At 37.8% G+C, this 15,498-nt stretch overlaps 1 protein-coding gene and 1 long non-coding RNA gene across 2 annotated transcripts; one reads left to right on the top strand and one right to left on the bottom strand.

The window, feature by feature from the left end:
- The first annotated feature begins 258 nt into the window (after positions 1 to 258).
- Positions 259 to 2,481, top strand: LOC137182616 (uncharacterized). The gene is made up of 3 exons (XR_010928356.1): positions 259 to 1,286; positions 1,410 to 1,497; positions 2,347 to 2,481. It is a non-coding gene; the product is annotated as an uncharacterized lncRNA (long non-coding RNA).
- Positions 2,482 to 6,506: 4,025 nt separating this feature from the next.
- gins3 (GINS complex subunit 3) lies at positions 6,507 to 12,997 on the bottom strand. Its single transcript, XM_067588952.1, has 3 exons — positions 12,693 to 12,997; positions 11,090 to 11,323; positions 6,507 to 7,229 (listed from the first exon to the last, which is right to left on the bottom strand). Exons 1-3 carry the CDS (start codon positions 12,861 to 12,863, stop codon positions 6,999 to 7,001), a joined length of 636 nt encoding a protein of 211 aa, XP_067445053.1. The 5' UTR covers positions 12,864 to 12,997; the 3' UTR covers positions 6,507 to 6,998.
- Between the last annotated feature and the right edge of the window lie 2,501 nt (positions 12,998 to 15,498).

The raw sequence follows: 15,498 nt of genomic DNA, 5'->3' as shown, positions 1-15,498 counted from the left end.
TAACAGTATAACAGAATAACAGAATAAGAGATATTATTATTAATATGTTCCCTTTAAATACAGAAGATGAGACATTGCTGGGTGGTTGCTCTGGAGTTGTTGAAGGCAACTTTGACAGAGGTAATGAAAGTTAGCATGGGCCCCTGGTTATGATTTAAATTATTTCTGTTGCTGAGTGATAAGTAAAATATATGTAATACCTTTTCTATTAAGTAGCCAGAATGAGCCCAGAATATTATATGACATGCATTTTGACTGCTGCCACTACACCAAAAAAATCACTTCTCAGCCTAGTGCAGTTCCTCAGGGACTGGAATTTATGAGGTTGATGTTTTTATTCTGAGTACAGTACCTTGTCACTTCATGTTGGCAAAAACTCATCAGGCTAATAGACACACTCAAACTGGCTTTTTCTTCTTAACAAGCCAAGAAAACACAGAGCTCAGTGACTTGACAGTTTGGGTATATTTGCACAGTTTGGGTATCTCTGGCAGTAGGAGCCATAAATCAATATTATAGTGCAAATCAGCAAGTTTACAATGTCTCCATTTAGCTACAGAGGACTACAAGTACAATAAAAGTGCAATAAAAGAGAAACTCAATTTATTAGCAATGTGGAACCTTGTAAAATAACTTCTTATTCTTGTAATTCAATCCAGCATTGGCGTAAATTGTGGTTGAGTGAAGATGATCAAATGTTAATTGCATGGTAAGATTGTCTATGGTTTACTGGTGGCCACGCTTAGAATAGAAACTCTGCCTGCACAATGTCTCCACAGTGAGAGAGAGTGATGAAATTACTCGTTAGGCTAATTTAAAGACACAGGGACAGAAAGAACTGTGAATAAAATGAGATAGAACAGAAATGTCATTACAATTTAGGTACTTAAATGTAGAAAATGAGAGACAAACCAAGTGAGAGAGGCAGCAAGAATAAGCCTTGGGCTCCTCTCAGCATTTTATCGTGTACACAAATGATTTCCCAACAAATACCAAATGTCAGAGCCCCTTAAAGTAGACAGAAGCCAGAGGCAGCAATAATGTCTTGTATGTCAGCTTCCTGGACGCTCGCCCTCAGTCTGCCCTTTGCTGCGGCTAAACCTTTGGCTGAGACTGCCCACCAGGATCCACAGACAGACGCAATGAAAGGCCTGTAATAGATCTGCCTGCAGAGACATGTAATCAGCCAGTAATGGTTAGATCCACCTACGAAGAGAAATTCACACTTACCATAAAACCTTACCCTATGGGAGAGATTGATTTCATTGTTCCTGGTGGGCCATGACGTAAGTGGTGAATTTATTATTAATTCATCCTTAATTTTATGACTGATGTGACTTGTGTTTGAATCTTAGGAGCGAGGATCAGTGTTGAGTGCTAATCTGTAGAGCTTTAATTGATTTTTTCAGGCAGGGCCACGCCAGGAGGCCAGCCAGCTTGCCTTTGGGTGTTGTTGACCAAATTAAAACCCAAGCTACATGCAGGTCATCTAAATAGGTAATTATAAGAAAAAGAAGGTGTTTCGCTCCAAGGTAAGTTATAGTAAAGGCTTTTCTGATGTAGGGGTCCTGTGGTTATCTCTCCCTGCTGGAAAACTCTACTGTTTTGCTTTACTGCTGCTTTATGGGACTATCTGGATAGAACGTGTCAGCAGGTAGAGGATTTTAATATCTGCCTTTAAGTACTGGACTTCATACGTTTATGTTGATTTAAATATTCACTGCCACTGTGCTTTGCATTTTTTATAGAGAGAAAATCTTTATGCTTTTTGTTGTTTTTGTTGTACGCAGAAGTGAGGCACTGACTTAGCCAAGTGCAAAATGGGACTTAGGGAAGAGGTTTGGATGGTTGGTTGGGTCAAAAAAGCATGTAACTTTGACACAGCGGTCCCAGCCCTTTTTTGATAACCATGAAGATCATCCCCTGACTTTTACCATGACTGCCATCTTTACATATCTGTAACCTTGGAAATACACCAACCAAAGAGCTTTTTTTGTTCTTATTAATGGATTATTATTGATCTCTAAGCCCTTAATAAAATGATTTATTAATTATACATAAAGCCAATAATAACAAATTATAAACCTTTAAAAAGGATGCTTTAATAGATAATGCTGGCATTTTTTGTACAGGGCTTTTTATGGGTAAATACTAGGATTTGTTTGCATTTCTAGCTGCAGATGATCCAAAATTGGCAAAAGAAAAACAAGATAAAATGTTTGTTTATGAAGACTTTTAAGAATCTGATGGATCATGAAAAACATAAAGTAACAGAAAGAATCAGAAAAGAAGTAACAACATATTTATTAGATGGTAAAACACATGTTGTGAATTTTTTCTGTGCAGGACAATCTGTCAGGACAATCACAGAGCAGGATCAATAGTTACAGCCCGGAGGCACGTCAATATGTTCATCAGCAGGGACCTGTGTCCTAAACTGCCGACCCACATTTAACACATCAGCAAGCAGCTAGGCCTAGGCCCCCCTCAGACAGTTTGGTAACTAATGCCTTTTCCACACAAACCCCACGTATGACCAGTCATACCGGTATATGGATTATGGGTAAATATTACAAAAGTTACCAAACAACAGACTGGGTTTTTCTGGGCCGTTATCTGTGATGCATATATAACACTTGTTGAAATTATGGCAGAGAACTTGATCAAGAAATGTGTTCATGATTTAATGTAAACTCCTGAGACAGGTTATTCACTGTGAATTGTGCAGATGTTTCATTGACTGTTCCTGTCAAATAAAATCCCTGAAATCCATGTAATTTACAGCCAATTTCTGTGTCCCAGTTCCATACTATTTGTATATGAATATATTTCAATATGTATATTGAATGTATTGTATGCTAATTGTCATAGTATACTGTTTCTGCAGCTAGTATACAGGGGAAAAAATCAACATTATTTATTGTTTTATTCTTAATCTTTTCATTCATGATTATACATCCACACAAATTAATGTTATAACTACATTTTTGAAAACACATTAAAATTTAATCTGCTTTTATTTTATTTGTTTTCTCTCCGTTATTGTTTTTATATTTATTTTTATACAGCTTGATTGTACCATTCACACTGTTTAACACTTGGCTGTGGTAAAATGAGAGTGGAAGTTTGTTTTAATGAATAAAGTTTTTTGGGAAAATAACAAAATAGTGCCTTTGGAATGTCACTGACTGATTAAAGAGAACGAAAACTGCTTTTTTCATAATGTAATACTTTTTGTGTGTGTGTGTGTTTGTTTTCCGAAATCATTGTGGGGATGTCTCACCACCACTTGCAATTGATTTAAATTTTTTGCAGCCATTAGCAGCTCTGTGCAATGTGTTGGGAGAATGGTCAGTCAACAGCACATTCAAAAATCAAGCATTTTTAGTATACGTACTTTTTAGACTACTTTTTTTTTCACTTTTCCAGTTTGAAAACACTACATTCACTACTCAGTCATCCTTACAATGACTGTGTGGACTGGAATTAGGACACAGCTACTCAGTACTTCAACATCACTAACTTTGACGCACTAATGTCAAAAAAGACACCAGAGGAAACATTTAATCAGATTAACTTTTTCCTAAAGCAAAATAAAATGATGAGTAGTTTCAATGGAATGTGACACATGGATTGCAAGTGGTGGAAAAAAACAAGACCCTTTACTACAAGTAGTAAAAACACAAAAGCCACTCCATTACAAGATAAAGTCCTGCATTTAAAATATTGTAAAAAATACATTTGACTTAGCTGAAAAATGTACTTGTGAATCGCAACTAAAAGAATTAAGCGATATACAGACAGACCTCCAAAACAAACACACACGGACTGAGATGTCTCAGTGTCACCTCTGGATAATAAACAGTGCCGCTGCAGGGATAGCAAGCTAATGATATCAGCAGCTAAAGGCCAACATACTCTCACACATACAGTATAGAGGGGATGGACAAAATACCAGTAACAACCAAAATACAGACTGGCAGTCAATACCAATTTGATTTTTGTGTTTGTTTAATAGACTGTCAGAGGTGTTGACTTGAACCAAATGGGGGATTTTTTTTTTAACAAATGTTCTGGCAGGCATCTTTTAGTCAGTGTTGTTGAGGGTTAAATCATGACAGCTGTTCCTCTTTATTAACATAGTATTCCTGTTTGGCATGCATCATCATGATTTTTAAGTCTTTATTTTGCCAAATTATTTTATTTTTCAGTGTTAGTCATGCAGCAGTGCCTCAGGCAGTGATTAGTATAAATCACAACTACAAAGGAAGCTTGCACAAGTGAGTTATTAAGCCGAATATCAATAAGAAGTATGAGTCAGCAATAACAGAGGTCTGACAGTTAACCATTATCAACATTACCCTGATAATCACAACTATCTTGATGTGGTTTACTTACAAAGCAGCTTTCACAATAACACAGTAACAGATAAAATGTGACAGACATAAATACAGACGCAGTAAAAGAGTGGAAGCTAAACAGTGGCGAGTCTAAGGTGTGTGTTGCTGTCTGATCAGAGGACCTTCTGTAAACTGCTGGTGAAACTAGAGGCACAAGAGGCCAGATAGTTGCTGAATGAACCACTAGTGCATGATGAAATCCAAATGGAAAACTACTCAAGTAAAGAAGACTAAGGACAAGTGGTTACAAACACTGACTGAACAACATCACTATAAATTACAGCCTCAGAATCTACTGAGTTGAACGGACACTTCTGACAGTGTAAAAAACAACCACATGAGTTTTATCAGAAATGCAGTTACTGCAGAACTATTGTACTGTATCATGTTTCTGATATAATATTCTGTCTACCCATTATACATAACAAAATAACTGATTTAACAATACAAAATTAAAGGGGATCTTCACCAATTTTGCACGCGTTTCCAGGTGAAAAAATAGTACAAAGCCATTTTTGTCTCTAGGGGGAGCTGTGTGAAATCTGACAAATTGCCTCAAGTGATGTCACCAGGCGCCATCTTTTCCATTTGGAACCAGGACCTTCCAGATAAGGAGTGCAGTGTGTTGCCTTTCAAACACTAGAAACACATCCTGCTACCTTGGCCAGCACTGCATACTTGAGCTAACATTAGCTACTTTAGCTAAATTGTGCTAACACAGCAGGTATCATAATCAAGTAACATTAAACTTAGTGAAATACTGTGACAATAATCTGACTCAGTGTGAGTCCTGGAGCCAGGGAGAGCAGCAGGTGAGCCAACTGTCAGTCACAGCTACTAATCAACTCCCACACGGCAGACATCGAACCTACTTTAAGTCTTCAAATCTTCTTAATGGAGCAATAATTTCCAATATGACCACCAGCACACTAATTAGAGGGACTGGATTTAGCGATTGAGACCATAATGACTCATTGAAAAAAATTATTGATTTAGTATTTCTAGAGAAGTTGTCGCTTTTTGAATGGGAGTCAATTGGAGCATCTAGTGACTGCTGGTGGCTTTTTAAGGATGGACAGTTTTTTAAACTGTTGGACAGTCTTGCTATTGTGCATGCTGACTCACTGGAACACCATTGTTAGTGTTATTAGTAACACCTGTGTTTCATACTGTAAGTCAGAATGTGTGCTGTGAAACAGGTCTACAGCCTAAATCAACTAAAATAGCCACTGATATTCAGTACATTACAGCATGCTTTTTAGACTTGCCATCAGATTTATAAATAACGATGCAGAAAGAATCCTTTGCCTTATGTCTAATACATGTTGCAATGCGTATTTCTAAGACAAACACTTAAATATTATAGTTACCTAGGACAAGTGAATCCTCCACCAGCAGGGGACAGTAGTGTTCCACGGGAGCGAGGTCTCCAGGAGGTGAAGTCTGCATTTGGACTTTCTAACATCTACCCAACCACACCCAAACCATGCCCTCATATCACATCTTGATATCCCTTATCTCACTTTAGGAATGTTGAGGCAGAGAAGAAAGCAGAGGAAAAGTTTGCTCCAGTTTGTGGTTTAGACCTTGCAACTTAGTTTAGAGCAGTAGAGGAATAAACAGTTAATCAGCAACCTGCTGCTAGGTCGTTTTGCTTGGATTCAGATTGGCTGGTTGGAACATTTGGAGAGACCCAGTGCTGTTGATAAATGCATACAAAATGTTATCTCAGTCAGTGTGCTGAATGACCCATAATGATAATTCTACCAGTGACACATTTTACCAGCATTTCTTTCTACAGTTAGTATGTAGAACTGATCTCAATCTGCATGCTGATATGCTATATAATGTATACTATCACACATACTATTGATAAAATTAAGTCCAAGCAGTAAACATTGTGACAGCAGGTAGATGCTGATATCTCTGACTGCAGTAAGATCTCATGCAAACATTTGAAAAATAAGACTTCAATTGTATTTCTGATCCCACGAGAAACCAGATTTTTTTCAACAGGTGGACGTGTTACTATACTGTTTCTACTAAAGTAGCAATGTCTTTATGATATCAGCTTCTATTAGGCAATTATAAATCACTGAGCAGGACTTCTTTATGGTAATATTGCTATTTAATGATATAAAATTATATATCTCAAGGCAGACAATTTGATCCATATCAGCCACCCCTACTGACCATCAGGCAAAAATCCTAAAGTTACCCATCTATAATGATATGAAACAGAAAAAAACAAGCAACTCTTTGTATTTGTTGAGTCTTCACTTGCTATATAATAAAATCAATCAACAATCAGAGTTACAATAACCAAATACTAATAGATCGGCTGAATGTCCAAAGAAAAATACTTAGTGATGACAAAATGAACACACCATCATACTGTTGAGTTTACATAAAGTTCAAACAATGTGACAGAATAAATAGGAAACAAATGTTTACTCCATGCAGGATTGATTGATTCCCCACAGCAGAGAACATGTCTCAGATGTAGAGGACAGATTTGTCCATGGAAAATGAAAATGCAGGTAAGCCAGTCTGTTGGTGCCGTGCTCTCAAGCAGAATCTTCCAGCTGTTGGCTGAGGTCAGGACTGTATGTCGGTTATCTTCCTCTTGCGGTAGTTAAGTACCAGACTAGAGGCGGTGAGCTGTGAGGCCTGACCTTTCTCCCAGCTCTGGAAGCCATTGAGGCCGCTCTGCCCTGACTTGAACAGCGCCTTCTCCAGACAGTCCATCCGCTCCACCAGGGCCGACGTGTCCTCGTTGTAGGCATTCTGGGAAGAGTCCATGGTCCGTCTGAATCGACCAATGAACGTCTAGATGAAGGATGATATCCAGAGTTTGTGACCCGTTAGATTAAAAGGAAAATGGAGAACGACCAGATAGAGTATTGTAGTGAAGGTTTTTTACATTAAGGCCTGCTGGTTTTTAATCAGACTGACCTAGTTCTGCCACCTTTGATATAAAACCTAATGTTAAACCTCAGATATGTATAATTTTTTACATTTTGAACTTCCAAGAAATTGAAAAAAAAAAAAAAAAAAAAAAAAGATCTTCAAAAATATTGGAAACCACTTCAAACAGAGTCCAGAACTGGCCCACGCTATAATTCACTGAGCTCTAACATGGCTGGTATGTAGTCCACAGTCATTCAAGTCATCATCTAGAAACCTGCAGGCAGAATTCTTCATTTCCATCTGAATATTTTTTGTTAGCACAGTGCTAAGGGCACATTTTTAAGACCCTCCACAGTGATGCAATTATGCATCATTTATATAAATGTATGGAGCACATGATAACTACAGGCAGCAAACAGGTCTTCATAACAAGATTTCACCACGTTTATTCCTGGTAGACTAAACTAAATAAATAAATAAATAAGACTTAAACACAGCGGCTGAGGAAATGTTGATGAGATCAGTCACAGATTTTCTTCCGAAGCTCATGTGGTTAAAAACAACCAAGATACCACTTAAATGATGAAGGAGGAACCATCAACCACCATAGTTATTCACTTTTCTTTTATGGTGAAGAACCATGTAGTGTGTCAGGTCTTTAGAGAAAATCTTATAGTATGCAACTACCTTGTTTGTGTTTCTGTCTGTCAGACAATGACATTAGAGTTAATCTGCCTGGTAACAGCTGCAGCAGACAGTCAGTAGCCTGCCATGTTTTCTGATCTGATTGCACCACCTAGTTGTAAAGTTTTAAACAACACTGGCTGGATTTGTTACATATTGATCTGAGGGCATTTTGTAGCAAAGTATCTGACTGTACAATGATGTGTATTAAACATTCACAAGTGTGTCAACACTTCAAAGAACCTGGCATGTCTGTCCGTCCTGGAAGAGGTGATCATGTTAAAGGGTCTTTCAAGGGTCTAAGGACAGAGGTGCTGTGTGCTGCACAGAAGGCAAATTTATGATTTGTTATACTAGGCTATACAAATAAAATTGACTTGACTACTCCCAATATATACATATTCCAAATAAGTTAAATGAAGCACAACAAGCTGTATACTGTCCATAGACAGCACATAATATTTCACTGGATTTAAGGTGGATTGAAAGAAGGCATTTGAACAGAGTTACGCTGCTTCTTTTGGATATGGCCTTCTATCTGTTTTGGATTCTGCACTTTTAAAGAAAATCATGTTTTTATAAAACACAATAATTAGGGTATTTTTCTAATACAATGAACAGAGAATTATTCCTTTTAGATAAATGACAAAGAAAAACAGCAAAGCGTTGCATTTGAGCAGCTGGACTAATTTTCTGTCAAACGACTAATCGTTGCAGTTCTAATATAAATGTATAAAATGAGTCTGAGTGTGTTGACCTTTCAAATCAGATATATGCATATATGTAACTTTCAAGTCTTATGCTGTGTTCTTCCATATCTTTTTATAGTGTCTCAAGTCATGTCCTGAACATTATAAATACATCTTTTAGAACAGGCATCTTCCCAGATGCCTTCAAAACAGCTGTTGTAAAACCTTTATTAAAGAAACCAAAGCTAGATAGTAATATAGTGACTAACTATAGACTGATGTCCAACCTTCCATTCATTAGTAAGATACTTGAGAAGATAGTTTCAGTCCAAAGAAATTCATTTCTCAAAGAAAACAGTATCCTGGAGGAGTTTCAGTCAGGCTTTAGAACAAAGCACAGCAGTGAAACTGCTCTCACCAAGATAATCAGCGACCTCAGAATGAACTGTGATGACAATAAGGTTTCAGTTCTTATCCTTTTAGAGCTAAGTGCAGCGTTTGACACGATTGACCATGATATCCTGATCAATCGTCTTGAAAAGTGGGTTGGTCCTTCCGGCTGTTCGTTAAACTGATTCAAAGCATAAATCAAAGGGAGAAAGTTTTTCATCAGTGTTGGAGATTATGTGTCTGAGAAATATGACAACTGCTATGAGGTTGAACAAGGGAGCTGCCTTGGTCCATTATTATTCTCACTGTACATGCTGCCACTTGGTGACATCATCAGAGAACACAATGTATGTTTCCATAGTTACACTGATGATACATAACTGTACATCTCTGCTGAACCAAAATCATGTTGCAGCTATTAACTCCATCACCAACTGTCTATTAGCAATAAATAAATGGATGAGCAATAACATCTTAAAATGAAATGAGGATAAAACTGAATCCTACTGGTCGGCCTCAAAACAAAAAAGAGAAATGCTGTTTAATAATCTGGGAAAATTATCACCCTGGATTAAATCTGAGGTCACAAATCTTGGTGTTATCTTAGATTCAGACCTAAGCTTCAGTTCACACATCAACACGGTGACAAAAACATAATTTTTTCACCTTAGTAAAATAGCAAAAGTGCGACCATTTATAAATCCAAAAAATGCTGAGAATCAAACTCGTGCCTTCATCTCAAACCGGCTAGATTACCGCAATGTACTTTTTACTGGCCTCCAAAAAAAAGCCACTGAGAGACTTCAGCTCATCCAAAACTCTGCAGCTCTGCTATTAAACAGAACCAAAAAGACAGAATACATTAGTCCAGTTTGAACTGCTCTGCACTGGCTTCCTGTAACATTTAGAATTGACTTTAAGGTCCTCCTCCTTATATACAAAGCCCTAAATGGGCAAGGACCAAACTACATCACCAAATCCTTGTTAGCTACTTGTCCTCAAGAACACTGCAATCATCTGCTGCTGGTTTATTTAGATTTATTTAGAAGATCGGTGATGCAGCCTTTGTCAATTACGCCTCCAAACTATGGAACACACTGCCCATAGATATCAGAGCAGCCAGCTCGCTGGATACTTTTAAAAGAAAGTTTAAAACCTCTCTCTTTAGCCGAGCATTTAAATAGCTTTGCACTTGCCCTCTGCTGCACTGTTTAATGCTCAGTCAGCTTCGCATTATGCTCTACTGCACCTCTTTTAAAATGTTATATTTTATTTTAATTTATACATTCTACGCTTTAACTTGTTTTTTTTATCACATTTTATTCTTTGATTTTCATTCAGTATGCATTCTATGTATTTTAGTTTCACTTTATCCGGTGAGTTTTATTTTAATTTTATTTTCCATCTTATGTTACACCAATGTTTTTTACATGCTTTTATGTCCTTTTCATGTCATTTATTTTGTTGTAAAGCACTTTGAACTGCATTTCTTGTATAAAAGGTGATATACAAATATAGCTATTATTATTATTATTATTATTATTATTATCTTTTCAACATTAAACAGCACAGAATGGTGTTTAGTAAGACTCAAGCACAGATCTTGCACAAAGTTAGAGAGAGGGGCAATCTCCGTTAATGGTGACAAATTCAAATTACACTTATATGGTCATTTTAAGAATGTATTGCCTTCAATGAAGAGTCTAAGCCCACTTAATATCTTCAACAATCAGAAGAAACTATTCATCTCCTGCAGGTTTGCCTTACCTCCCAGAGGTCACTGGCACATACTGTTACAAAGATCTATTAAAGAGTTTGAAGAGACATGCTGTGTCCCTGATGAAGGTAATACATCATCGTAAATGACAAAGAAGCCCTGTCCAGTTTAAGTTATTATTATTTGTTAATGGTTGCTCAGTGTAGATTATGTCATTGTTATTATAATACCAGCACTTTTGTTGGTAGCTCCCTATGTTGAATGAACTCTTGCATGTTGTGTTTGTGCATGCTGTTCACCTGCAGCAACGTCTGGGCGATATCTGGGTTCTCCGGGCTGTCAAAGTGCAGCATCTGGGATCCCAGGCCGTAGTAGTAGGGCCCCATCTTATGCAGGTCCACCACATTGGAGTCAGCATTGAACACGGTCCTCCAGCCCTCTTTGTATACTTTAGGAAGCTCGACTGACAACACCCTCCTCTTCTTCTCATACAGACCCTTGGACAGCCACAGAGGAAGCTCCATCTTTGTGCCCTGAGATGAAGGAGACAAACTTCAGAGTTGGAGGAATTTTCAAGGCTCCTGCTCTCTGGTAGGGTCCATAATGCAGGTATAACAGTGTTTCCCCTATAACTGTACAGGCGTGGCCGGCCGTCAAAATATTTTTTTAATGCCAAAAATAATGCCAAATATCCATTCATTTAGAAATCAATAGTGTTTGGGAGCCTCTGTGCAGAGCTGCTCTGAAATGTGAGTTAACCTCTGTGTCGTTGCCTGGGAAACTCTCGGTAGCATAGCTCCTTTAAAGGAATAGGGCAGTGTATAATGTGTGTGTGTGTGTGTGTGTGTGTGTGTAGAGTGAGCCAAGAAGTGCTTCTATACTCTTTGAGTGAAAGAGCAAGCAGCAGAAAGGTGATGGTGAACGAGCGGAGCAGAGGAAAAGGTTAGCAGTAAGTTGTCAGTCTGGCAGTAAATGTACAGTACAGACTACAGTGTGTCAGTTAATAAATGCTGCAGCTTGTCAAGACCAAGAAAAGTCATGTCTGTTGTTTCCCCAACTGCTGGAAAAGTGAAGGAGGTTTGCTCCAAAGTTAGCAACAATGAGTTAGCCTAACCTGATGATGCTAATGAAATGCTCTCAACGGAGTTCAATAACTGAACTGTCAGACTTAAAGTAGGAAAAGCGCAGGTCTTGCTAATAACATTCATTCATTTAACAATCATTCATTTTTATCATTAACACCTGTGCTTTTCCCACTAAGACGTGAAAAGGCTCATTTCCTTTCCTTCTCAGGTTCCCTCAGAGGTGAAGAAGGGTTTCCACGATGTGTTTGAGTGTGTGTAACATGAATTAAATTACTCTTTTAACTCTCTGGTGAATTTAAAGTGTAGGTTTACTGATAAAGTGTTTCGTTTTATTAAGTAAAATATATCTTATAAAGTCAAAAGTAAATCACGTATACATCTCGATGAAGTGTGACTAAAACATTGTACTGTATGGTTAGAAGTCAGGGCTCATTGTGGCCAAATGGTATCAGACCAAACAACATTTAAAAAATGTTTAACTTGCACAGTTGGATTCTAACTATTTACAATGTTACAAAGAGTTAAAGTTAAATTATACTAATATGACTGCTGTCTTGGAGGTTGCGGAATTGAAAAGTGGGTCGCGTTTATGCTTTAACAGTCGAATTATTTTTCTACCTCATGTCTGCCCTTTCCAGTAAAGGAAGTAAAGAATATACTGCAAAATATTTTGAAAAATAATGTTACTTATTTAAGGACTACTTTTGAGTGAAGCTCTAGCAGAAACAATTGTCTTACGATGAAATAACTTACAGAATTTTAAACTATCACCGCTTTTCACGTATTTTTCTTCAGTAATATGAATAACTCCACCAACCTCCGGTATGTCCTGTGTGTCACTCGACTTCTCCAAAAATCCAAGCCGAGGAAAACTGCACTCTGTCCGGACGGGAAGCCTCTCATGAGACAGCAAAATATCATCGAGAGACAGGAAATTTTCCTCCATCCCCACTCCAGGTTGTGCGGGAAGATACGACTGTGTGTCCATCTTTGTGCCTAAATGAGGCCAAAATCGGCTGTAAAGTAGATAAATACTGAAATGTTACGCAGAAACCTCCCCCTTCGTTGTTTACAACTCTTCCTTCTTGGTGTTTTGGCGCCAGGACCTGACAACCAATCAGAGCGCTGCTGTGAAGTCTAGACCAGAGCAATCGATTCAATCTGAGTCGAACCAAGTCGAAAACATGTCATTTATCCTTTTACTGATATGTTTGAAACTTTATGTTTTAGATTATTCTCTTTTGTTCATTCTTTTTTTTTGTCAAAGCTTTTTGGAGTTCTGTGGCCATTTTACAGCCAAGTTATATTTAAAACTGTCAATGACATTTATATGAATTTGAAATGCAATATGTTTCATAAGGGGAACGTAAAACCATAACCAAAAGTTATTATATTATTAAGTTTGTGAAATGCATTACAAAATTAAATGTACCTCTTTTCCATTAGTCACTTGCAATTATGTATTTAGCCATCAGAGGTCAGAATATTACCATTACAAATTTGAAGTCCCGTTTGTGTCCTGTTCTGAGAATGTTTTGCAGTCATCACCCTGGAATCTATAATACTACTACTACTAATAATAATAATAAAAATAATAATAATGATAATCACCAGTATTTCAAACAGGCACTGGAAAGTTAAACTTGAATTGCAATATGCTTCTCTCTTCCTCTCTCTGTCTATCCTGATCCACATCACACACAGCTGTCATCACATTTACCAGTTGACAAATGAAAAACGACAGCTGGTCTATACTGTGATCATGTATTTTCCCATCTATCAGGACACCATCCGTTTGCAAATCTAGATAACAGGAAGAAAAGGTCAGTCATCTTTCTTATTTTGACATTTTTTTAATATTATAGATTATTATATATGTCATTATTATTACTCATCCCACAGATTGCACATCAAAGTCATCAGACATGTTAGTCGGCGCCCCCAAAAAGCAGGCTGCCATTCACATCCTCGGAAAGTAAAATAAGTCATGAACTAAAAGAGTCAAATGAAATAAAGCAAAATGAAGGTACTGTATTCTTTTAGCTGTGTGTCTGAGCTGAGTGGGCAGGCAGGCAGTACAGTGGGCCAACTGTCGACTGTGGCAGCAGTCTCAGACACTCGTTGGATATTTTCACTCTGCAAACCAGAATGAGGCAGACGCCATTTCCCAAAGAGATCATCCCCCCCCCCCCCCCCCCCCCCCCATTAGCTGCAGGCCAGGATACACAGGGGACATTGTGTGTCACACAAATAGACAATGAGGTTAGCAGTTATCATTATTATTTGGCTTCTTATGGCCCACTGTTATGCACGCTGATGTTGTTCCCCGTCCCCGCAGGAGTGAACACTGCCCTCTGTTTCAAACCCTCCATTGTGTCATGGCCTTAACAAGGAACAGGGACGATCTCAGCACTAACAGGCTTCTAACACTTTATTTGAAGTGGTGCTCACGAGGCATCATAACCACATTATGATTACATGTGCTTTGATGTTAGGTGTGATATAATAAGGAAAAAAAAATCTCTAGTGGGATTTGAGTCTCTCTGCTGAAAAACAATTTTATACCAGATTCAAAATCAGCCACAGCTTAAACATTGTCACACCATAGTAGCTCCAAATGGCAGTGAGAGACAACTGTGTAACACAATTTGAAATTGATTCCTCTAAAGTTCCCAACTTTACCAACCCAGCCAATGTGGGATGCTTTAAAACATAAGACAGCATTGTGATTATGTAGGGAAAAGATTTAAAATCTAAACTTTGAAGTCTTAAGATTTAATTAGTCACTAGCTGGATGAAGATGTGATCATGCCCTGCACAGACATTTCTTTGTTCACAGTGTTAATGTGATGTGTCTCATACACTGTACACTGTAGAGCTGAAGGGAACTGTGATAATTCTTTATAGGTCCATCACAACGAGCAACAACCTTCACATTACTCATTGTAATTTCATCCATTATTGATATAAAAATATTTATTAGTATAGCTTTCTGGCTGTTCTTTATCTGTCTGTGGTTTGTTGCTGGGCAGGTAGTGAACAGTGGGTTTATCGAAACCTTCTTTACTGAAAACACCTGCCTGAAGTGATTCAGAAATGCTGCCAAAACAAAAAAAAACAAAAAGCAATGAGCTAAAAGTGGCTAAAATGCTCCATCCAGAGCTGAAGCAATACTTCCTTGTGGGTTCGTAACTAAGAGCAGCCCCTTTCACGTTATACATAGTAATTTGATCAACTCTTTATATATAAATATCCACTAATGCAACTTTAAGCTAACATATGGTGGTGCATACACATATGTTTACAGTCCTTATAATGCCTCGTAAAGAACTTCAAGTAAAGTTCCATAAAAACGCTGTCATGATAAATACCCCCAATATGGACTCTGCTGACTTCGACATCCGTCTTGGATGGATGGATGTTAATTGGCAGTATGACAAGCACAGTTTAAGTACAGATCAGCCCTGTTGTGTAAATGGTTAACTCCCACCTTATCAGATCAGAGGCAGTTTTCCTGTAAGCTTCAGAGCACTACAGAGGCCCCTTTGGGACTTGACTGCATTAAATTGTGTTAAATCCCATCCTTGCTGGTATTAATGACAATAAAGGTGACTATAGAGCAA

This window comes from Thunnus thynnus, chromosome 5 (genome assembly GCF_963924715.1).
Source record: "Thunnus thynnus chromosome 5, fThuThy2.1, whole genome shotgun sequence".
Lineage (NCBI taxonomy): Eukaryota > Metazoa > Chordata > Actinopteri > Scombriformes > Scombridae > Thunnus > Thunnus thynnus.
Note: the sequence above shows the minus strand (reverse complement) of the source record. Positions and strands in the feature narration are given on the sequence as shown.

Bases quoted from the DNA above. Each gene is read 5' to 3' on its own strand.
- gins3 (XM_067588952.1), bottom strand. From the start codon at position 12,863: ATGGACACACAGTCGTATCTTCCCGCACAACCTGGAGTGGGGATGGAG. The intron at 11,324-12,692 runs GTTGGTGGAGTT...CCTTCATCTCAG, and splicing joins ACACACAGGACATACCGGAG to GGCACAAAGATGGAGCTTCC. The intron at 7,230-11,089 runs GTGAACAGCATG...TCCTTCATCTAG, and splicing joins TCGCCCAGACGTTGCTGCAG to ACGTTCATTGGTCGATTCAG.